Genomic DNA, 23,464 nt, shown 5'->3' on the forward strand with positions numbered 1-23,464 from the left:
GACATCTGATTCTTACATCTGATTCTTATTTCGGGATTGATACCCAAATTTTGATTCCCACCTTGGGGTCAACACTTATATACTGACTCCCATCTTTTATTATTTATCAATCATATGCTTAAATATCTTTAGGAGGAAGTCATTCCTATTACTGCGAGAATCCCTACTCCTTGATTTCAATCAAACGATCATCTGCTAATTCCCTAGCAGAAACAAATCACACACACAAATCTACACATACTTCTGGGTCTGTTGACTCAAGAGTTTGTGTTGGTATTTGTTGATCTCGTCGGTCAACGCCAATATGCGCAGTGTGCTTGCCCAGCACACCCCACCTATTGGGGGTCCATTTGTTGACCTCAATTTTGGTTGAGGCTTAGTTTTTCTCATTATTAGCCTAACATCTAGCCGTAGGACTTTCCTATTGACTATTCTTAGAAAACTAGACAAGGATTCTCACCATTAGAAACTCAAACTCTTCTCTAGTCAACTTGAAGTTCCACATATTGGTCCTAACCTCTAGCACTTAGTAGGTTGGGTCACTATAGGGAGGGGAACTCAAGGAACTCAAGATGAGTTACCCTTAGGACTGCTGGACCTTAGGGTTGACCCTGGGTGTTGGTCTAGGGCTAAGGCACTAACTTGCAATCACTACCTTAAACCCAGAATCTTCTGACTTTGGTCCCTTGATACTTTTGGGAGACTCATGTAGGTGGTCCCCTAAACCCATTAACCCTAGACTAGGGTTTGGCTAAAACCACTACATAGACGACCCAAAATGGGTTTTCAATTGGTCCATGGACTATTAATGGTGGTTGGCACTCCAACTCTACCTAGACACCCAACCCAACCTTTTGCCCTTAAATTCCCCTAAATTACCAAAATACCCTTCTTTGCCCCAAAATTCCAAAAATTCCAAAAAATCCCAAAAATTCTCAGCACCTCCCAAATATTCCCAATTTCATTTTTCTCAACTATCACATGACCCAATTTGGCTAATTTGGCCATCTTTGACCAAAACCCCTAAATTGCCTTTTGAAGGCCCATATTTTCCCCAAATTACCACAAATGTCTATCCAATTGGTCTCAATTTACCTCAATTTCAATTATAAACTCAAATTCACCCTTGATGTGACCAATATAGACCAAATTCAAGCTTAATTGGTCCATTATTTGAACCTAATTTGAGCCAAACAAAAAACTCAAATTTTGCCACATGACTTGGTTGCACCAAATTGAACTCATAGTCTACTCAATTTGCGACAATTTTTGTTGAGAAACCTTCATAACATCCCCATGCTTCAAACTTGATCTTAAATTATCCTTGGTGAGACCTTAATTTCATTAGATTTCAACCTAAGTCCAAAAGCCCCAAATTTACCCTAAATTGACCATGTCTAAATTGACCATGTCTACCATGTCTCAATATCTCACAAAATTGATGGCCTTAGCCCCAAAATTTCCACTCTATCCCTTCATTAAAATATTCACAACATCTATCTTGATCATGTGGACCATTCAATTTGGACTAGCCCAAGGCTAACCCAACCTAGACTCATGTCTAACGCAACATGCCGAAATTTGCCAAATTTAAAAAATCCCTCAAATTGACCTACCAATTGAACTCAAAATCACTTCAACCCTTCACCAAAAATTGTCATAACAATCATCTACACAATTTTGATCAATAAATTATGCCAATTGATATGGCTAACCTAGCCCAAACCCAAGCTTTTATCACTTGAACCCACATTGAACCCATGCACTAAAGATGGCATAACAACCCCAAAGTTTCCAAATTAATGACTCCATGTCGGTGTTATTTTTGGTTGGAGAGCTGCCCGTAAGAAGATTTTGGTCACCGAAATCAAAATCAAGTCACCCAATTTGCAAGGACGTTTTAATTTACATATGTATTTAGTTTTAAGAAAAATGAAATCAAATTAACCCCATATTTTTCGTAGTTTAAATGAAAGAGCAATGTACCTCAAACCTTGTATCTATCCCGAAGGATAAACACAAAACTTGAGGATGAGGCTCACTCAAATTAACTATGGAATATATGACATCCGTTTGGTCTGTGAAACCTTTGTATTTACTGACAAGTTCCCATATTTAATATAAAGAATTAAATAGGGTTTATATTAAGCTGGGTTCAGACATGCTCCTTAAAGTTAATTACATTTTAGATAACCGAAGTCACCTAATAAAACTCTCAAAAAAATTAGGAAATATTATCTTCAAGGAGTTCAAAAGGATAAAACTTTTCAATGAGATCAGACAGAGAGGTGTGAAAAGAGATTGGCTTAAATTAGGAGCATTTTGTTGTAAATTCCATTAGAGGAAGAACTAGGGGATGTCATGGATCCGGAGGAGAACCTCAGTGACTTCCCAATCTATCATATTGTTTGAGTTCAGTTTTGAGGAGAACTTTATTTGAGTGTTTCACCTGCCATTTTATTTATTAAGGCTTAGATTCATGTGAAACGATCACACAAATAGCCTTAAAGATGTGAGGATTTAGGTCATGACAAACGACAACCTCAGAATCCTAAAATGAGTTAAGGCTTATATTATACAACAGATTTGTACAAAGGCCTAAACATAAGGTGAGGATTTACGTTGCATAAGCAAGCAACCTCGAAGTTCTATGGCTTTGTTGCTTATATCTAAGGAAGGAATATTGGTTTAACTGGGGAAGACAAATTTTGTTGTTGAAGATGGTCCTTCTGTCCACCATGCTAGCTCCAAGCTCCTTGCCACAAAGAGCTTGAGTTTTCTAGTGTGTCAAATTATAATGTCAAATCAGGTGGCCTTATGGTTATGGTTGAAGGTTCTTTAAATTTTATGGGGGCATGTTAATGTTGATTAGAGCGACACCGGCTAGGATCCTACGGTTCCCTTGTTACGGAACCACTATTTTCTATTCGATTCACTTAGTCTAAATGAACTTACTAATCTTAACTGAATGGGTTCCATAATTTCATTTAGACCATGGGAAGCCTCGTTAGCAACCGTAGGTTACCTCCTCCGAAGAATTCCCGATCACCCTTTAGAGATGTATTAATTTACATGCAATTGTATTTTTGAGTGATGTTTGAGATTAAATTTTTAGTTGTTTTATATTTTAAATGTTGTGGCGCTGAATTTTATCTTCGTTGACTTTAGTTTTTGTTTCGGTTTTTATTTTGTGGCTATCCTGATAGTTTTAGCTTTCATGCAGGGTGGCGTCGTGTTTTAGCATGCGAGTTTGTAGGTATACAAGCACAGTACGTGAAAGACAATCCTGCAAACTTTAAAAGCGTAACTGGCGAGTCTTCTCGTTCCACCACCTGAAACTCAAAAGGCATGTTAAGACAGTTTATATGAGATAGAGAAGTAAAATTTTGACGACCTACCTAACTCTAGGTCATATCTTGGTGGGTCCTTAGGAATTTAATTAAGGATGATGTTGTCAAGCAAAACATATTAAGTTTAGTAGATTTCCGAGGTATCCAACAAATCTAAAGAAAGAAGCAGGTCTGTGCTACTCTCTCGTTGCCTGGTGGAAAATCTCTAGTTATTTTAAACTTATTATGTTGCTTAATAATTCATCCTTTAAAACACCCTAATGCTCAATGAACATTGATGTCTCAATTATCCTTAAGAGTAAGGTAATTATCATATGTAATTTAGTTTTAAAAATTATGTGGGTGAAGACCCTTAAAGAGGCAAGTTAGTGTTATTCGAACACTTAACCAAATTTTAGTTATAATTGGGCTTGTAGTGTTTGAATGATGTTTTAATTTTAAATGATGTTTACTTTTCTAATCCTTATTTAAATGAAACTTGATTTAACCTAAGTCACTGCTAAGCCCTTAAGACCTAGGTGAGTGTCTTAATTAGTTTTGAAAAATATTAACTTTAGGTGGTCATAATTCATGATTTGAATTTTATTTAAAGGTCAAAATAGGGGTATTAAATTGATTAGTTATTGACTTCCGAAGTCATACTCTTAAATCTAGAATCATTTAATTTTAATAAACTTCCAAATTTTAATAATTTAGAAATTTATTAACCTATCTTTTCAATTGGGAAAATGAAGTTGGTTTCTACCAATTAACCCCTTATGTTTCATACATTCAAATTAAGATTAGAGGTTACCCATTTCCCTCTTTAAACTAAGTCTAAATATTAATTAAGGCTAAATCTCCAAAATTACATATTTGCCCCTAAGGCTCTAACACTTCATAATTTGTCAAATTCAATTCAAATAACTTTGAAATTTTTATCCTACCTTATTCATGGGTCAATTAAAACATCATAGGAGAAAATGTGATGTTTCAAAATTTAATTAGTTTTATATAATTATTTTCATGCAAAAATAGGATTTTTCAAAGAAAATTTCTAACTTGACCAAGGTAAATCCTAATCCCTTGAATTTTTTACTAGAGGTAAACCTAGACTGAAGAAGCTTTTAGACTAAATTTCATGAAGTTTTGAATTTAATTTGAATTTTAAGTATTATTTTAATTTTTATGGTATTCATGAATTATAAAATATTTTAAATGGGGAAAATTAAGTTTTGTATTTTTAAAAAGTCCTCCTGAGGTCAAAAAGCTCAAAGGAGAAGCTTTAATATTTTTCTAAATTTTATTTGATTTATTGGAATTATTTTTAGTGAAAACTCATTTTTACCCTTTTAAAAATTCTTTTGAGCTTTAAAATTCAATATCTTTTTTTAGAAAACTAGGAAAATTATTTCAATTATTCTTAAGTGCTTAGGAAACAATTTAGAACATTTTCATGAATTTTATTATTTTTGTGACTTTTATAGATTTTTAATTATTTAGATATTTAAAATAGGCTAAAAAACAAGTTTTTATTTTAAATATCATTTTATTTTTAGAAAATACTCCTGATCACAAAGAACTTTAAAAACCAAGTTTTATAATTTTTCAAGTTATATTTTAATTATTAAAAATCATTTTAGAGCCAGAAATGTTAATTAACTTGAAAAATTAATTTAAGTTATCAAATGAATTTAAAATATTTTGAAATTTTTATGGTGAGTTCTCTGGATCTTAAGTAACAGTGAAGATAAAAAATCAAGTCATTTTATTGTTTGTATTTTTCAAAGTTAATTATATTAGTGATTTAGGGCTTGTAAAAATTAGTTGTATTTTGAATGACTTGGCTCACGAGAAATTTTCTTAAGGGTTCTAGGGTTCTTTGGTTATAGTAATTAAGGGTTCTTTGGTTATAGTAAATTTTCCAAACTTTTTCTTGGATTTTTCTAAGTAACATGCTAATTTCTATGATTATTTTAAGCAAATAATGCATATAAATTTGAAAAATGTGATTCTCTGTCTAGGAACGTCCTCTGACTTTAGAAAAATCAGGGAATGTTCCCTAAGACAGAGGCAACAACATGTTAAAACTCTAAGCTATAATAAAATACCTATATGCATGGAGAATCAAAAGATTCAAATGAGTGTTTAACTAATTAAAAATAAAAGATGCATCACATGGGTTTAAAATTATTTCCACATTATTCTCCTCTATTCATTGAGCAAGAGGGTATTTTTATTTTATTTTTGTGATTGTTCTACATCAAGATATGAATTTTTTAAGTTACGGGTATTTAAATAAATAAGAAAAATAAATTGGCCATGTCTCCAAACTCCACGCAGCGCGCTCCCATTTGACGCCGCCATCCACCTCAGCATTGACTCGGTCCGTAATTTATGTTCTGAAGTGTTGTCCGGCTCGATCTCCTTCATCCATTTGATACACACTTGATCAAATGGCTCCCCATCACCGTCCCCGATAGAGTGATCCCGTGACCGTCCACACTAAAACCTTAAGATATCGGCCTAGACTCAACTAAATCACTTCAGGTTTGATCCTATGAACTCATCTAAGTGAGACAAACACATTCATATGGTAATCATTTAATTAAATTAAGCCTAATCAAATGGAGAATTAAAAGATTAAAAGATTTTTAGAGGGGGAGAAGTTTTAAACCTTTGCTCTCAGAAGTGAAGCTTCGATCAGAGAGTCTCTCCACGTTTGTTGTGATCCAAAGAGGCTAGGGATTGAGTCTCTGGTCTTGGTGTGAGGCCTAGATATGATTTCAATCACGACCGGATTTGGGTGTTGGTCTAGACCTATGGCAGAGGCTCTAGAGAGGGGAATTTGATGAGGCTTTAGCTCCTTTCACTGTTGTGAAGGTGTGGGTGAAGTTAATTTGAGTTTGGTCTGAGTATGGTGGAGTTTAGAGGTGTGAGGAGTTTTGTCCTGTCTCTGATAAGGTTTTGAGCTAAAAAATTGGGCTCCGACAAGGGGATTCAGAGCAATGTGGTGGTTGGGTTGCACCGAGGAGGTCTAAAAGAGGATTTGGGCTCAATTTGAGGAAGTCTCTTCGAGTAATTTTTAGCTCTAACTCCATTGATGTGGAGGGGAGATTTTATAAAAAAATGCCTTAGGGTGGCTGTCATGGCTAATTGGGGGGTGGAACGTGCTGCCTAGGTCGACGGCAGAGAGGCTCTAAGCTTCAATTATGATGATGTGTCCTCTAGGTTTGAATTGGGTTTAATCCCATGGGTTTGGATCTCAGTTTGGCCATTTTCTGTCCACTCGGATGGCCGGCCGGCCCGGGGGAGGTGGCTAGGAGCTCAGGGAACTCAGTGGAATAAGTCACAGCAATTTAATGATTTTAGGCTTTGTTTTGGCAAAAATATCTAAGGCTTAAGCAAATGTGGAATTAAATCCCTTGATTTATGGGACCTTTGGTCCATGGCTTAGTTTAGGTGGTTTTAAGAGGTTTAGGCTTGTCACTAAGGTCCAATTCATGGATGAGTTGGAGTTAATTTAATGACTTTGGGGTGGTTAGGCCATCTTTAATGCATAGGTCCAATGTGTGTTCAAGTGATCAAAGTTTGGGTTCAAAGTTTGGGTTTGGTGTTAATTGACCCAATTGATTGATCAACATTGTGTATATGATTGTTATGAAGATTTTTGGTGAAGGGTTGAAGTGGTTTTGAGCTCAATTGGTAGATCAATTTGAGGGATTTTTGGAATTTGGTTAATTTTGGGTATGTTGGGCTAGACATGGGTCTAGATTAGGCTAGCCTTAGGCTAAGTCCAAATTGAATGGTTCAAATAATCAAGGGAGATGTTGTGAAGATTTTTCATGAAGGGATGGAGTGGAAATTTTGGGGTTAAGACCCTCAATTTGGTAAGATTTTCAGACATGGCCAATTTGGGGCAAATTTGGGGCCAATTGACTGGGCTATGGGTTTAATTTGGTGGAACCAAGTCATAAGGCCAAAATTGAGTTTTGATCTAAATCAAAATTGGGTTCAAATCATGGGCCAATTACCTTGGATTTTATTTGTTTTGGTCATATTGAAGGTGAATTTGAGTTTGAGATTACAATTTGGGGAGATTGGGATCAAATTGATGGACATTCCTTGGATTTTATTTGTTTTGGTCATATTGAAGGTGAATTTGAGTTTGAGATTACAATTTGGGGAGATTGGGATCAAATTGATGGACATTTGGAGCGATTTGGGAAAAATATGGGCCTTTAAAGGGTAATTTGGGGGTTTTGATCAAATATGGTTAAATTGGCCAAATTGGGTCATGTGATAGTTGAGAAAATGAAATTAGGAATATTTGGGAGGTTTTGGGAATTTTTGGGATTTTTTAAATTTTTTGGAATTTTGGGCTAAAGAGGGGTATTTTGGTAATTTGGCCAATTTTGGTGATTTTGGGTAGTTTGAGTGTTTTCAAGTTGTTTGAAAGGGTTTTTGAGTCAAGTTAGGTATTTTGAGTAAATTTGGGAAATTTGGCCAAATTTGGGGTCGCAAGGGTATCTAGGTAATTTGGGGGAGTTTAGCGGCAAAAGGCTAGGTTGGGTGTCTTAGTAGAGTTGGAGTGCCAACCACCATAAATAAGCCATGGACCAATGGAAACCCCATTTTAGGTCCTCTATGTAGTGATCTTAGCTAAACCTTAGCCTAGGTCTAGTGGGTTTAAAGGACCACCTATAGGAATCTCCCAAAAGTATCAAGGGACCAGAGCCTAAAAGTTTTGGGTTTAGGGTAGTGAGTGATTGTGAGTGCAATTGATTGTAAGTGAGTGCCTTAGCCCTAGAAAAACACCCAGGGTCAACCCAAGGTCCAGCAATCCTAAGGCTGACTCATCTTGAGTTTCTTCCATAGTGACCCCACCTACTAAGTGCTAGAGGTTAAGACCAATATGTGGAACTTCAAGTTAAGTTGAGAAGAGTGTAGAATTTCTAATGGTGAGGGTTTCATGCCTAGTTTTCTAAGAATAGTCAATAGGAAAGTTTTATCCTTAGGCTACTAAAGAGAAAAAACTAAACCTCAACCAATTGTGAGGTCAACACTCCACAACCATTAGTTGGACCCTAGTAAGCCTAAACCTCTTAAAACCACCTAAACTAAGCCATGGACCAAAAGTCCGCCAAAGTAAGGGATCTTATTTCAAAAAATGCACATGCTTAGGATAACTTAACCAAAACTAAACCCAATTGCATTAAATTTCTTTGACAGATTCCATTGGATGACCTGAGCACCTAGCCACCTCCCCCTTCCATGGCTGGCCGGCCTAGTCGCCGGACAAGCTCAAAACCGAGAGCCACCACCATGAAACATCACCAAAATCAAACCTAGAGGCCAGCTCAGCCAAATTAAATTGTAGAGCTCCTCTGCCCTCCACGTAAGTAGCACAATTCACCCCCTAATTAGCCTTGACAGTCACCCCTTAGCCATTTTTATAAAAAACACCTCCCACGGCCATGGAAAGAGGTGTAAAGAGGTGTTGAAAATTTGTTGAAAATTTCTTAGAGAAACCTCCCCAAACTGACCACAAAGCTTCCCTAAGATCCCCTCAGTGCATTCCAACTGTTTTCGCTCACCAATTTCCACTGCCAGAGTTCAATTTTAAGCTCAAAATCTTGTCAGAGATCAGGACAGAGCCCAATACACCTTCATAGTCCACCAAACTCAAATTAACTTCACCCACACCTTCATAACAGAGAAAGGAGCTTAAGCCCTATCAAATCCCCCTCTCACATATCCTCTACCATAGCTCCAGACACCCACCCAAATTTGGTCGTGATCAAAATCATACCTAAGCCTAACACTAAGACCAGAGACTCAATCTCTAGTCTCTTTGGATCACGACAAACATGCCAAGACTCTCTGATCGAAGCTTCACTTCTCAAAGCAAAGGTACAAAACTTCTCTTCCTCCCGAGCTTATTTGAACTCTCCATTTGTTTTGAGTTGCTTTCATGGCATTATAACCTTATGGATGTGATCGTCTACTCTAAGCAAGCATTTAAAAAAAATCATCTCATTTGGATAAGAAATGAGAGAGATCTTAAGGCTAGAAGATGGATGGTTCTTGGGCTAGGCTATCGGGGACAATGACGGGGAGCGATTCGATCGCACGTGTATCGGATGGACAAACGAGATCAAGCCGGACAGTGCTTTGGAACATAAACCGTGGGCCGAGTTAGCGGTAAGGTAGATGGCGGGAATAGGAGCGCGCCGCATGGAGCTTCGAAGCCACCGTAGGTTGATGTGGCACCGCGCGTTTAAATAGATAAATAGAGATTTAAAAAAATTAAAAAAATATCCCTAGCTTTAAAAATTCAAATCTTGGTGTAGAAAAATCACAAAAATAAAAGAAAAGTACCCTCCTGCTCAGCGAACAGAGAGTAACAATTTGGAAATAATTTTAAGTCCATGTGTTGCATGTTTTATTTTTAATTAATTAAATACTAATTTGGATGTTTTGATTCTCTATGCATGTAGTGATATCACTATGGCTTGAAATTTTAGCTTGTTGTTTCCTCAGTCTTAGGGAACGTTCCCTGATTTTTCCAAAGTCAGAGGAGGTCCCTGGATAGAGAATCATATTTTTCAAGTTTATGTGCATTATTTGCTTAAAATAATCATGAAAATTAGTATGTTTCTTAGAAAAATTCAAGAAAATTTTGGAAGGTTTATAATGACCAGAGAACTTTTAGGAAAATTTCTCATGAGCCAAGTCATTCAAAATAAACGTAATTTGCCTAAACCCTAAAACACTAAGGTAATTAATTTTGGAAAACACAAACATCAAGAAATACAAAGAACAAAATAACTTGATTTTTTATCTCCACTGTTATTTAGGATCCATAGAACTCACCATGAAAATTCCAAAATATTTTGAGTTCATTTGGTAACTTAAGTTGATTTTTAAAGATAAATAACATTTTTGACACTTAAATGATTTTTAAAAATCAAAATATAACTAAAAAATTTGTAAAAAATTATTTTTTTGAGTTCTATGTGATTAGGGGTATTTTCTAAAAATAAAATGGGGTTTAAAATCAAAACTTTATTTTTAACCTATTTTAAATATTTAAATAATTAAAAATCCATAAAAATCACAAAAGTAATAAAATTCATGGAAATGATCTACATTGCTTCCTAAGCACTTAGGAACAATTAGAATATTTTTCCTAATTTTCTAAATAAAGATACTGAATTTCAAAGATTAAAAATAATTTTTGAAGGATAAAATGGGTTTTCACTAAGAATAATTCCAATAAATCAAATAAAACTCAGAAAAATATAAAATTTTCTCCTCTAAGTTCTATGACCTTAGGAGGATTTTTAAAAAATATAAAACTTAATTTTCTCCAATTAAAATATTTAATATTTAATAAATACCCCAGAAATTAAAATAATTGTTAAAATTCAAATTAAATTTAAAAAACCATGAAACTTGCTCCAAAGGCTTCTTTGGTCTAAGTCTACCTCCAGTAAAAATTTCAAGGGATTAGAATTTACCTTGGTGAAGTTAGGAGTTTTCTTTGAAAAATCTTACTTTTGCATGAAAATATAAATATAAATTAAATAAAAATTTCAAAAATCACTTTTTCTCCTCTGATGTCTTAATTGACCCATGAATGAGGAAGGATAAAATTTTCAAAGTCATTTGAATTGAATTTGACAAATTATGAAGTGTTAGAACCTTAAGGGCAAATGTGTAATTTTGGAAATTTAGCCTTAATTAATATTTAAGCTTAATTCAATGAGGGAAATGGGCAACCTTCGATCTTAATCAGTTTATTTGGATGTTTGAAACACAAAAGGTTAATTGGTAGAAACCAACCTCACTTTCTTAATTGAAAAGATAAGTTAATAAATTTCTAAATTATTAAAATTTGGAAGTTAATTAAAATAAAATGAACCCAGGACTTATGGGTATGACTTTTGAAGTCAATAATTAATCAATTTATTACCCCTATTTTTATTTTGAAATAAAATTCAAATCTTGAATTATGACCACCAAAAGCTTAATCTTTTCAAAGCTAGATAAGACATTCTTCTAGGTCTTAAGGGCTTAGTAATGACTTAGGTTAAATCAAGTTTCATTTAAATAAGGATTAGAAAAGTAAATATCATTTAAAATTAAAACATATTTGAAACACTACAAGCCCAATTAGGACGAAAATTTGGCTAAATGTTCTAATAACACTAACTTGCCTTTTTAAGGGTCTTCACCCACATAATATTCAACATTAAATTTGATATGATAATTACCTTACTCTTAGAGATAATTGATACATCAATGTTCATTGAGCATTAGGGTGTTTATAGGATGAATTATTAAGCAACATAATAATTTCAACTGAGCTCGAGGCTTTTCACCAGGTGATAAGAGGGAAGCATGGACCTGCTTCTTCCTCTTAACTTATTGGATACCTTAGAGAGCTTCTAAGCTTAATATGTTTTGCTTGACAAATATCATCCTTAATCAAATTAATAAGGACCCACCAAGATGTGACCTAGGGTTGGATAGGTTGTCAAAATTTTACTTCCCTTGTTTCATATAAACTGCCTTAACATGCCTTTCAAGTTTCAGATGGTGAAACGAGAAGACTCGCCAAGTACGCTTTTACAGTTTTCAGTGTTGTCTTTCTTGTGCTTTCATACTGCACTTTTACACTTTTATACCTGCAAATTTGACCTGCAAATTTGTATGCTAAACAACGATGCCACCCTGCATGAAAACTAAAACTATTAAGATAGCCACAAAAATAAAACAAAAAAAACAAAATTAAAATCAACCAAGATAAAATTTACAAAATATAGACAAAGCATGATAAGCTAAAAATCAATTTACTAACTAAATAACAGCAACACTTACCACAAAAGTAAATTGCCAATAACCAAATCCATCCAGCAGGGCAGCCTCAATCCAAAGAATCGTCTCAAACAACCATAGCATTCTCAAAAAAAGATTGCTAATAGCCAAATCAATCCATCAGGACAATCTCAATCCAAGGAAGCATGACTAAAATCATTAGAAGGATTTAAAAATAGACAATCCCAAAGATCAGCTCCGACAGAGAGATTGCTTCAATAAATAGCAGCAGCTACCAAAACACAAACAAATTTCAGCTTCAAGTTTAAGCCTCAGCCAATGATATAAAGTCCAACAAAAGACCAAGATAGAATCATTACCTTACGCAAGAATCAACTAAGAATGAGAAATGAGATAGAAAAAAATTACTAGCCCAAATATTCACCAACACAAAAACATTAAAATTTACTCCAAGCACTATTCAACTAAACAATCTTCCTTCCTTTTATACAAGCAACAAAGCCTTAGGACTTCGAGGTTGCTTTCTTGTGCTACGCAAATCCTCACCTTATCTTTAGGCCTTCGTATAGCCCTGTTATACAATATAAACCTTAACTTGTCTTAGGATTTCGAGGTCATCGTTTTTCACGACCTAAACCCTTACATCTTTCAGGCTATTTGTGTGATAGTTTCACACAAATGTAAGCCCAAACTAATAAAATTAGAAGGATGAAACACCTTAATATTTCTACTTAAAAATGAAGTGAAACATTAGGATAACTTGGGAAGTCAACGGGGTTCTCCTTTGGATCCATGGCATCCCCTAGTTCTTCCTCCTTTGGACTCTACAATAAAATGTTCCAAATTTTAACCAATCCCCTTTCACACCTCTACGTTTGATCTCATTGAAAGTCCTACCCTTTAAAACTCCTTGAAGATAAGATTTCTTGATTTTTATCGAGAGTCTTCTTAGGTGACTTTGGTCATTTAAGATGTTCTTAACTATAGGGGTTTGCCATTATAGGAAGCATGTCTGAACCCATCTTAATATAAATCCTATTTAATTCCTTATATTAAATAGTGGAACTTGTTAGCAAATATAAAGGATTTGTAGACCAAGCGAATGTCATATATTTCTTAGTTTATTTGATCAAGTCTCATCCTCAAGTCTTATGTTTATCCTTCGGGATAGATACATGATTAGAGGTACATTGCTCTTTCATTTAAACTATGAAAAATATGAGATCATCCTCCAACACAAAAATAGCGTTGATAATATATATATATATATATATATATATATATGTATGTATGTATTCTATCATGATGGCGGCTAAGGTTGGGGCTTTGCTAGGGTTTCAGGCAAGATGAAGATTTGCAGAAGCTAGTCTGTGTGTGGAGGAACTGGGAAGCTTCTTAAGTTTCTTTTTCCAGCTTTGTTTACCTTTGAAGAGTCTTCTTTCTAGTTTTTACCTCTAGTTTTGAAACTTTGTGGATTTACTGTTCCATTAACTGCTGACTGGTTTTCTTAAAGTGCTTCTTCTGTTTCACTTCTCATTTGGTGGAAGTTTGCTTCCACTTTTTGTGAGTTGAGTGGAGTTTGCATGGATTGTTTTTTGTTTGGCACTTCTCGGGCTTAGAAGTTTGGATTTTGGTGGGTTGGTTGTGTCTTTTGTGGTTGAATCTCTCCTATCTTCTCCTTATGGCCACTCTTTTGGATGTTGAAACCAATGCCCAATGGACTAAAGCAACTTATGCTAGATTGGTGGGCAAATCAGCTGAACTCCTAATGGATCCTGAGCAACTAGTCTTTCCTCAAGATTTTCATGACACTGTGGTTGGGAAGGGTACAAGCCCTTGTATTCACCCTCTAGGCTCCAAAGAGGGTGAACCATCCATATACGTCTCTTAATAGGAAATCAATAACTTGAATGAGAAAGTGAAATTTACTTTAGTTAGTAAATTCCAGCTAGGATACCCAAAGATAGAGTTGGTCAGAAGCCATTTTGCTTCACTAAATTTTATAGGAGATTGGCAAATTGGTCTATTAGATGGCAGACATCTTCTTATCTAGCTTTCTGATGAGGAAGACTATGCTAGATTTTTTACTAAACAGTCTCTACAAATTGGAGGTACCACTATGAGAATTATGAAATGGTATCCTGATTTTGACCTAAGTAAGCAGCCCCCTGTGGTTCCTATTTGGTTTAAATTTCCTGGACTTCATCTTCCCTATTTCAATCTAAATGCTCTTTTTAATATTGGATGTGCTTTGGGGAGGCCTCTGAAGGTTGATGCCCCCACTTTTAGCAAGCCCAAATTTGGCTTGGAAAGAATCCTTATTGAAGGAGATGTTACTCTACCTGAAATCAAACGCATCAGAGGGGTTCTGGCAACAGGTAGTGGTAGAGCAAAGACCATATTACTGTCATCATTATAAAATGTTTTGGTATTCCAGGTACATGTTCTTTAAGCTTCACCCTCCTTCAAGGAAAACTAAAAACATTAACACAATTGCTACCTTGCCTATTGTTCAGGAGCCTACTGATAATTTGCCTGCTGTTCAAGAGCCTACTATTAATTCTCAAGGGGTAGAACCTACCCGGTGCACATTGAGGAAAATTTGTTGGATACCTCTAAGAGTTCCATAGCTCCTTTTGGGTCTAATACTCTCCTAGGATCATAAAAGAGGAGGCTAATGAAGCCACTATCATTACCTCATTATCCTCCGATGTTTCTCTTATGGAGGAGAATGACAATACAACGAAGGTTTTGACAGCCCCTAACAATGGGAAAATTGTTGATATGGAGCTCATGTTCGAAGAGGAATGGTACACAAAGAAATCTAAAAAGAAAAAGAAATCAGTTTCAGAAGTTCAGAGACTACAACTTGGGAATACTATGGACTTAGGTGGAAAGATGAAGGTTGGGCCCTCCCGTACTAGATGAAGGACCAGATCAAGATCTCAACCCTCCCTCCATATTAACCCCCCTCATTATTAATCTAGTTTGTTGGAATATCAGGGGGCATTGCCCACACTCATTCCCCAACAAGAGTAATTTATCTTAACAAGAAATACAAACTTTGGTGCCTTGCTATCTTTGAACCCATGGCTCATCACATCCCTCAGAGGTTCATTAGTAATTTCTCCTCCTTTTTACATTATGCTAATAACAATAACAAGATTTGGCTATTTTATAGAAAGGAAATTTAATGGATTATTCAGTTGGACCACCCTAAATTTATTCATATTTCTCTTCTGATCCAAGGCAAAGTGGAGTTTGAAAAATTAATTTATGTTGGCTGTCACAAGGAGGATAAGAAAGAGATTTAGAGGAATCTTCAGATAATCAGTAACAATATGAGCTCCCCTTGGCTGGTGAGGGAGGGGTGGGAGATATTTCAACAATAACACTTCTACTGCAAAGAAATCTGGGGGCAGGGTTCCTAGTATGCCTAAGATGACTTTTTTAGTGATCATATTCAACAAGCTGGTCTTTTTAATTTAGGTTATAAAGGCCCACATTTCACTTGGAAGAGGGGAAAGCATTGGGAAAGACTTGACAAAATCCTCGTTAATGACCACTAGTTCCATTTAACTCATTTAACTCTTGCAAGGTCTGATCATAGACCTTTACTTGTTACAATCACCTCTCCTTGCCACCTAGCACAACATACCCCTTTCAGATATTTAAATATGTGGTCCACACATCCTCAAATTGTCAACTGTGTGACATCTAATTGGCGTGGTTCTGATCTCCCTAACCCTCTTGTTAAACTCAGCCTTATACACATAAATCTTAGCAAATCCCTTAGAAAGTGGGGATGGGATACTTTTGGAAATGTGTTTTCCAAAGTGACTGCTACTGAAAAGGATGTTGAGGAACTTGAGTTTGCTATCCAAAATGGTAATGCTGATAATGCTATCTTGCTCACTGCTCAAACCTGTTTAAATACAGCCATTGAACACCAAGAACTTCTTCTCAAACAGAAGGCCTCCATTAACATTTTTACTGAAGGTGACAGAAATACTAAATTTTACCATTCCTATATCAGTTACAAAAGGAGATGCAATGCAATTCACTATATTCAAAATGTTGAGGGATGCTTACTGAATAACAATGCAAGCAATGCCATGGATGCAGTCAAATTTTATCAAACCTTATTGAATTCTACTCTTGGTCTAAACACCAACATTGCTATTAACTTTTTCACTAAAGATTTTGAATTTAACAACAGTCTCAAACTCTCTGAACACCCTTTTAAAACTAAAATTTGGAATGCCCTGAGTACTATTGAAATCTCTAAGGCTGCAGGCCCAAATGGCTATACTGTAGATTCTTACAAAACGTCATGGTATATCATTAAGTTGGATGTGACTAAGGCAATTATCAGCTTTTTCAACGGCAATAACTTACTCAGCTATTTTAAAAACTCATCCTTTGTGCTCATTACCAAAAATGATCTACATAAGACCTAGGATTACTATAGGCCAATTTATCTAACTTCAGTCATCAGTAAGTTGATCAGTAAAATTATTGTAAGAAGAATTCAACCCCACCTAGACAATCTTATCAGCCATAATCAAACCACTTTTATCAAGGGGATATCCATTACATATAATGTTTTGCTGGCTCAGGAGATGTCGTTGGATCTGAATAAAATCAGTAAGGGTCGCAATTTGATCTACAAGCTAGGTATCAAAAAAGCTTATGATACCACAGATTGGACCTTTATTTTGGGTATTCTTGTAGCTAAGGGCTTTCATCCTAACTTCTTTAATCTCATACAGAAATGGCTTCTCAATAATAACCACTCCATTCTCATCAATGGGAAGGCTTGGGGCTCCTTCTCAGTTGCTAGAAGTTTAAAGCAAGGTGACCCCCTCTCCCCCACCATCTTTATATTAGCAATGGATTAGTTCTCCGGAATGTTGGATAAGGCTATCCTCTCTCAACACTACTCCAGATATCATCATAAGTCTAACTTGGCATTGTCTCACCTAATTCTCTGGTATGGTTTTAGTCCTTCAAAATGCCAATTGATCTTCAACAAGTAAACACCCTCTCAGTGCAAGCAGTGGATTTCAGATTACACCAATTTCTCTTTTGCTAAACTTCCCATTAAATATTTGGGATTTAATCTTATATGTGGCAGATCCAAGCTGATTCAATTTGATGAAATTTTTCAGAAAATTCAATCACACTTATCAAACTGGTCTCACTCTTTCTCTCTAATGGGGGTAGGATAACCTTACTTAAAAGCATTCTCACCACTTTCCCCTCATGATTTATCTAGTTTGCTGAAAAAGAACGCAAATTTAGCCGGAGAGAGCTTTTAAAAGACTTTTCTGGGTTGGTCAAAGACATCAACTTCACTGGGCTTCTTGGTAAAAGGCTGCTAAACCCATTTTGGCTGGGGATAGAAAGTTCAAAGGGCTACAACAAATTATTCAGATAAATTTTTGCAAAATGTGAATTAATTTTAGAGCTCAAACCTCTCTTTGGGCTAGATTCATGATGGGTAAATATTGTAAGGATAAACACCCCTCCTTTTAATTTATAGGAAATTGGGGGATTCTAGGTCAACATGCTAAAAGTTAGACACCATGCTGAATAGATGTACATCTGGGAGCTGGTGGGAACTGGGGGAGGGTAAGGTCAATTTTTGGTTGGATCAATGGTGTCCCAAAGACTGGCTTGGCACTCCACCATCAAATTTCAACCCTCATCTCACTGTTGCTGATTTTTGGGAGGGTGACCATTGGTGGTCTTTACTCAAACTCCAATCCAATCTTCAGGAACCTTTCCTCAGTCAAATAATCAAAATCAAATTTGATAAGAGAAGAAAACACAAAATTATATGGCATAGTCACATCAATCAAAGCCTTTCCAAGGCTTTTTATCCCAAGCTTTACCGCTGGGACTTGGTTCCTTGGGGGGAGTAATTTGGAATAGTTCCCTTTCCCCATCTATGTCCTTTTTCTGCTGGAGACTCTTTCATAATCTCCTACCTACTGATGACATCCTCAAACTAAAGTGGTTGAGGGGCCCTTCAAGATGCCATCTTTCGTTATGAAATGAGGAAACCCTCAATCATATTTTTTTCAGTTGTAGGTTTGCACAAGCTGTCTGGTCAGGTCTTTTGCATATGTTCACTGTGAATGGTATTGAACTGAATTGGTCTAATCTTATTGATGGTTGGCAGTGCTGGGAAGGAAGCAAATCTATCCCCATTCCTTTCATTGTGGCTTGGTTCCTTTGGTTGGCTAGAAAAAGCACTAAGCATGAGGGCAAAGATATTCAGCACATCAGAAAGTCATCAGAAATTGTGTCTTTTATTTAACCAAGCTGATTCAATACCAAAATTTCCCTAATATCTGCAAGCTCAAGATCACTAAAACTAGGGAGCCTTTCAAAATCAATTATCAAAATCAATACTTATGGCAGTTTCACTAATTGGGGTGCTGAGGTGGGGGGAGTTTTTAGAGATTCCTCCAGCAGGTGTCTTCTATTTTTTTATGCCCCCACTAAAGCTATAGATGCTCTTGAAGCTGAACATATTACAGTCTTCTGGGCCTTAACCTTTGCTAAAACTGTTGAATGATATAATATTTGGCTAGAGGTTGACTCCCTATTACTCATGAATTTCGTGGAATCTGAAGACCAATCCTTTTGGCATCACACACACTGGAGACAGATGATCAAAACTATTAAGAACTCTCTCTGCCTCACCATGATTTTTATTTTTAGGGAGGGAAACCAACCTGCCAACTGGTTAGCCAGACAAGGTCTCCATTCAAATTTGATATTTGTTGCAACTAGGCCCTCCACTCCATTAGCCCTCCTACTTCATGGTGATACCATGGAGGTTCCACATCTCAGAACGAAGGTTAACATCTCTAAGGAAACTTTTCCCCCCATACTAGAGGACGTCAACACCCCTCTACTACCTCCCCTTATGTTTCTTAGTTTTCTTTGTCTTACTTTTTTAGTGCGCGCGCGCGCACGCACACACACACACACAGATATATATATTTTAGGTGTGAGTTTTTTTGTATTTTGGCTTCTAGACTGAGGACCTTTAGTTTCCTTTTTCAGTCCTTTGTAATGTTTCTCGATGATTAACATGTAGGGAGCCGTATAATGCTCCTTCCCTTAATATATATATATATGCATTGCAAGCACTAATCTTTCAGGTGGGGGAACGGGAAGAATCAACATTTGCATTGCAATTTTCTTTTATTTACCTTTCTGTACCTCTTGTTTTCTGCTTATAAACTTGCATGTTAAACAACAAGGTCACCCTTCATGTCAAAACTGAAGCTTTTAGGATAGCCATAAAACTAAAACCAAAACTAAAATTAAGAAATCAAAACAAGATAAAGTCCACCGCCGCACCAAAAATGAACTAGGGAACACATGAGTATGAACACATAAACAGATATGACACACAAAGACCAGCAATAAAGTCTAACACTATGTGATTCAATACCTTCCCCCAAGGGTCTACCTCCCATAGCAGTTACATACATTTGATATAAGGGTGTGCCAAATTGTCTCCATTGAGCAGAAATTTTAATTCAGGTGCAAGTGTCAGCCCAACAAAATTTTGTTCAGTATTTATACCCTCGGAGGCAAGCCAATGAGCAAGACAATTACCCTCTCTAGGAATATTAGGAATATAATTGATATTATTGATCTTGTCTCTGGTTAGTAAGCCTAATAACAAATTGTTCCATCTCGTTATATTCCAAGGAGGTTTCATCATGAAGGAGGATTTTAATGCAATTAGTAGAATTTGTTTCTATGTTCAAAGGACCCATATGGCAGTAAGAAGCAATTCTGATGGCCTAGTATATATCTATGAATTTTGCCTCCAGAGCATCCATTGCCACAGCAGGAGCAGTGGAATATTTAATGGGAGAAACATAAGAGTTCCTGAAGATTCCCCCAATACCAGCACAACCATTTGAGAAGCTTCCATCAGTGTTGGCCTTCAACCAACCAGTAGGGGGAGGACTCCAAAGGATTAGTTTGAAAGGCTGAAGAATAGGAGTATTGTTTCCTGGAGTTCAGTGCTTTATAACATTGGGAAAGTGATGAAACTTGATCAATTTCTGAATATAAGAGATACAATTAATAATCACAGATTTTGACTCCGTAAACTTCTCATCAAATTTTTTATGGTTTCTGTACATCCATATGAACTAAGCCACAATACATGGTATCACCCAAAGGTTGCTGTTATGCCAATCTTCCCAGCTAGTAGAAAATTTAAGCCAGCTTAGATTCTGACTATTAATATTCAGGAGCTTGATTAAACCTGACCAAATTTTTTGTGAGAGGGCACACGAGAAAAATAGGTGATCCAAGTTTTCTTCAGCAGCACAGCAAAGTGGGAAGATTGAAGGTCCTCTAAGCCCTTTCATCTTTAAAATGTCATCAGTCGGCAGGAAGGGGCGGCAGTAAGGAGTGTCAGAGTCTCCAGCAAAAAAAGGACATAGAGGGAGTTAGGAATTTAACCCAAATGGCTTTACCACAAGGTATCAGGTTCCAATTAAAGAAATGATGATAAATGTAGGATGAAAATTTCTGAGAGTAAGCCTGTTTTGTGATTAATTTGTCTTTGCAAATGGATGAGATGAGAGTATCCTTAACCCACCTCACATGTTCATTGGAAAGAATAGTGTTCATCAGTCTGCAATTCCACTGAGTATCAGGCCAAAAATCTCTGACTAGACAATTAGTGTTGGGATTGGGGTTGAGGCACTCAAGTTTCTCTCCATTGCTGACCTCAGTTATCTAACAAAAAATTGATATGCCCATCTCCTAGCTCCCAAAGGAAAGAGCTCCCAAAGGAAGAGTTCCTTAGCTTTATTTCTGATTTTCAGCAGTTTTGTCCATAGTTTGGAATCCCCTATCCTTTTGGATACCAAAATAGGGTGCAAAGATCTGTAGTATTTCTCTTTTAGAAATCTTGCCCAAAGGCTATCCTAGGACCTGAATCTGATCCATAATTTGCAAAGATTGAATCTGATCCATAATTTGTCCATAATTTGCAAAGATTAATGAAACCCAAGTGTTGGAAGTCTTTAAAGCCCAGCCCACCAGCTTGTAATGGTTTACATAATTTCTGTCAAGGGAGCCACTGAAATTGCTTTCTTTGACCAGACCAGAGAAATTTATTGAAGATTCTTCAAATATAGTCTTGAGTACCCTTTTGCATAGAGAGCATTTGTAGGACATAAGCAGGCATTGCAGTGAGAATAATCCTTCAAACAGTGATCCTCCCACCATTAGAGAGGAAAGAGTTAGTCCAATGTTCAAGTTGTGCTTTGATCTGCTGAATGACATCCGGGAAATATATTATGACATCTTGGAAATGTATTTGTCTAGTTCTGCCTTTGAGTAGATGTATTCCAAGATATTTAATAGGGAGGTTTTCCAATAGTTAGGACATTAAAAAATGTAGAAGAATAATTATAATAATGCAGGATACAGCACAAAATAAAGGTTTAGAAATAATAAAACGAAGATAAATTACATTAGGAGAATTTTAATGATTATGAAATTGAGTGATATCAGGTGCTGAAAGTGGAGAAGGCATTTATATGCCCTCCTGACAGAATTCTTGGCAGCATTGGAGAAAATAATTATGTCATCAGCATATGCTAAGTGGCTTATGAGGATATTAGATATGTGATGGAAAGCCAAATGAGGTGAAATAGTAACCAAATTATTCAATTGTCTAGAAAGGTAGTCCAGAGCAAGTATAAACAAGTATAAAAAAGGTAGTCCAGAGCAAGTATAAAGATGGTTGGAGACAAGGGGTCTCCCTGCTTGATCCCAGTGGTAGCATTGAAGAAGCCATGACACTTGTCATTGATCAGAATTGAATGTTCATTGCATTTAAGCCATCTGTGTATTAAATTAATAAATTCTTCATTGAAGCCTCTAGCAGCAAGAGTATCAAGAATGAATTTCCAGTTAACGGTATCATAGGCTTTGCTTATGTCAAGTTTGAAGGTAACATTTCCTCCTCTACAGGATTTGTCAAGGTCTAGCAGGAGTTCTTGGGCAAGTAGGAAGTTGTCAGTAATATTCCTCCCTTTAATAAAAGCCACTTGGTTGTCACAACGAGATGATGGAGATGGGGTTGCAGCCTAAACACAATGATTTTGCTGATTATTTTGGAGATCACATTGGTTAGGCTGATTGGCCTACAATCCCCCCAAGTTTTTCTGTTTTGATTCTTAGGTATCAGAGTGATGGTGGAGGCACTGAAATATTTAGGGGGGCCCACACCTAGAAAGAAGTTTTGGAGAGCAAGCATAATGTCTTGTTTAGTCCTATCCCATGTGGCTTTATAGAAAGTAGATGTGGAGCCGTCAGGCCCAGCAGTTTTGAGACCATCAATGGAATCTAAGGCTTATTTTATCTCATCTTCCAAAGGGGTACTAGTGAGATTTAAATTATGTACATATTGCTGAGAGTTAGTGAACATCTCAGTTTTAATTGGGCTTCTAAAATCCAGCTCCTTGGTGAACAGCTTTTGGAAATGTTGGACTGCATCATAAGCTATCTCATCAGCATTGGTTAACTTCCTGGCATTGAAGTTGGTTATGTTTAAAATCATGTTACTCTTCCTTCTATGATTGATACAGGCATGATAGTATCTAGTATTTCTATCACCATCAGTAAATTTAGTGACAGCAACTTTTTGTTTAAAGAAACATTCATGGTAGCTGATTTGTGCAAGGCAAGGTGAACCTCATATTCAGAGTTCATCCCCATTTGTAAGCCTTCCTCCAAACTGTGGACTTCCTTTTGGATGACCTCTTGCTGTTCATTAACATTCTCAAATCTTTCCCAATTCCATTTTTTCAGATGAGAGGCTAAGTTCTTTTGATTTAACCATAATCTGATTCAAGGGTCTGCATGCAGGTTGGAATTGCAATTGTTTTCCACTTCCTTAATGAAAACAGGATGTAGAGTCCACATATTCTGAAATCTGAAGGGTGTATGAGTTGGTCTAGCAGTGTTCTGTATAGAGCAAAGGAGAGGTCTATGATCAGACCCAGCCATTGCAAGGTGGGTGACAGTAGAGAATGGAAAGGTTTGAAACCATAAGTAGTTGCCAAGCAACCTATCCAATCTTTCCCACAAAGTAACTCTTCTCCAAGTGAACTTTGGACCTTGAAAGCCTAGATCAAATAGACCAGAATCACTGATGAAGTTATTGAATTTGTTTATATGAGAGAGTAAAGGGGCTTTACCCCCTCTTTTCCCAGTAGAAGAAGTGATACAAT

The 23,464-nt window shown here is 36.3% G+C and overlaps 1 protein-coding gene across 1 annotated transcript; it reads left to right on the top strand.

Annotated features, from left to right (window-relative positions):
* Positions 1–15,850: 15,850 nt before the first annotated feature.
* LOC110037095 lies at positions 15,851–16,633 on the top strand. Its single transcript, XM_020741671.1, has one exon. The coding sequence runs from the start codon at positions 15,851–15,853 to the stop codon at positions 16,631–16,633; it is 783 nt and encodes a 260-aa protein (XP_020597330.1).
* Positions 16,634–23,464: the final 6,831 nt, after the last annotated feature.

Source organism: Phalaenopsis equestris, unplaced genomic scaffold (assembly GCF_001263595.1).
Source record: "Phalaenopsis equestris unplaced genomic scaffold, ASM126359v1 Scaffold215100, whole genome shotgun sequence".
Taxonomy (NCBI): Eukaryota; Viridiplantae; Streptophyta; class Magnoliopsida; order Asparagales; family Orchidaceae; genus Phalaenopsis; species Phalaenopsis equestris.

Excerpts from the sequence above, each read along its gene's own strand:
- LOC110037095 (XM_020741671.1), top strand. The coding sequence starts at position 15,851 with ATGTGGTCCACACATCCTCAAATTGTCAACTGTGTGACATCTAATTGG.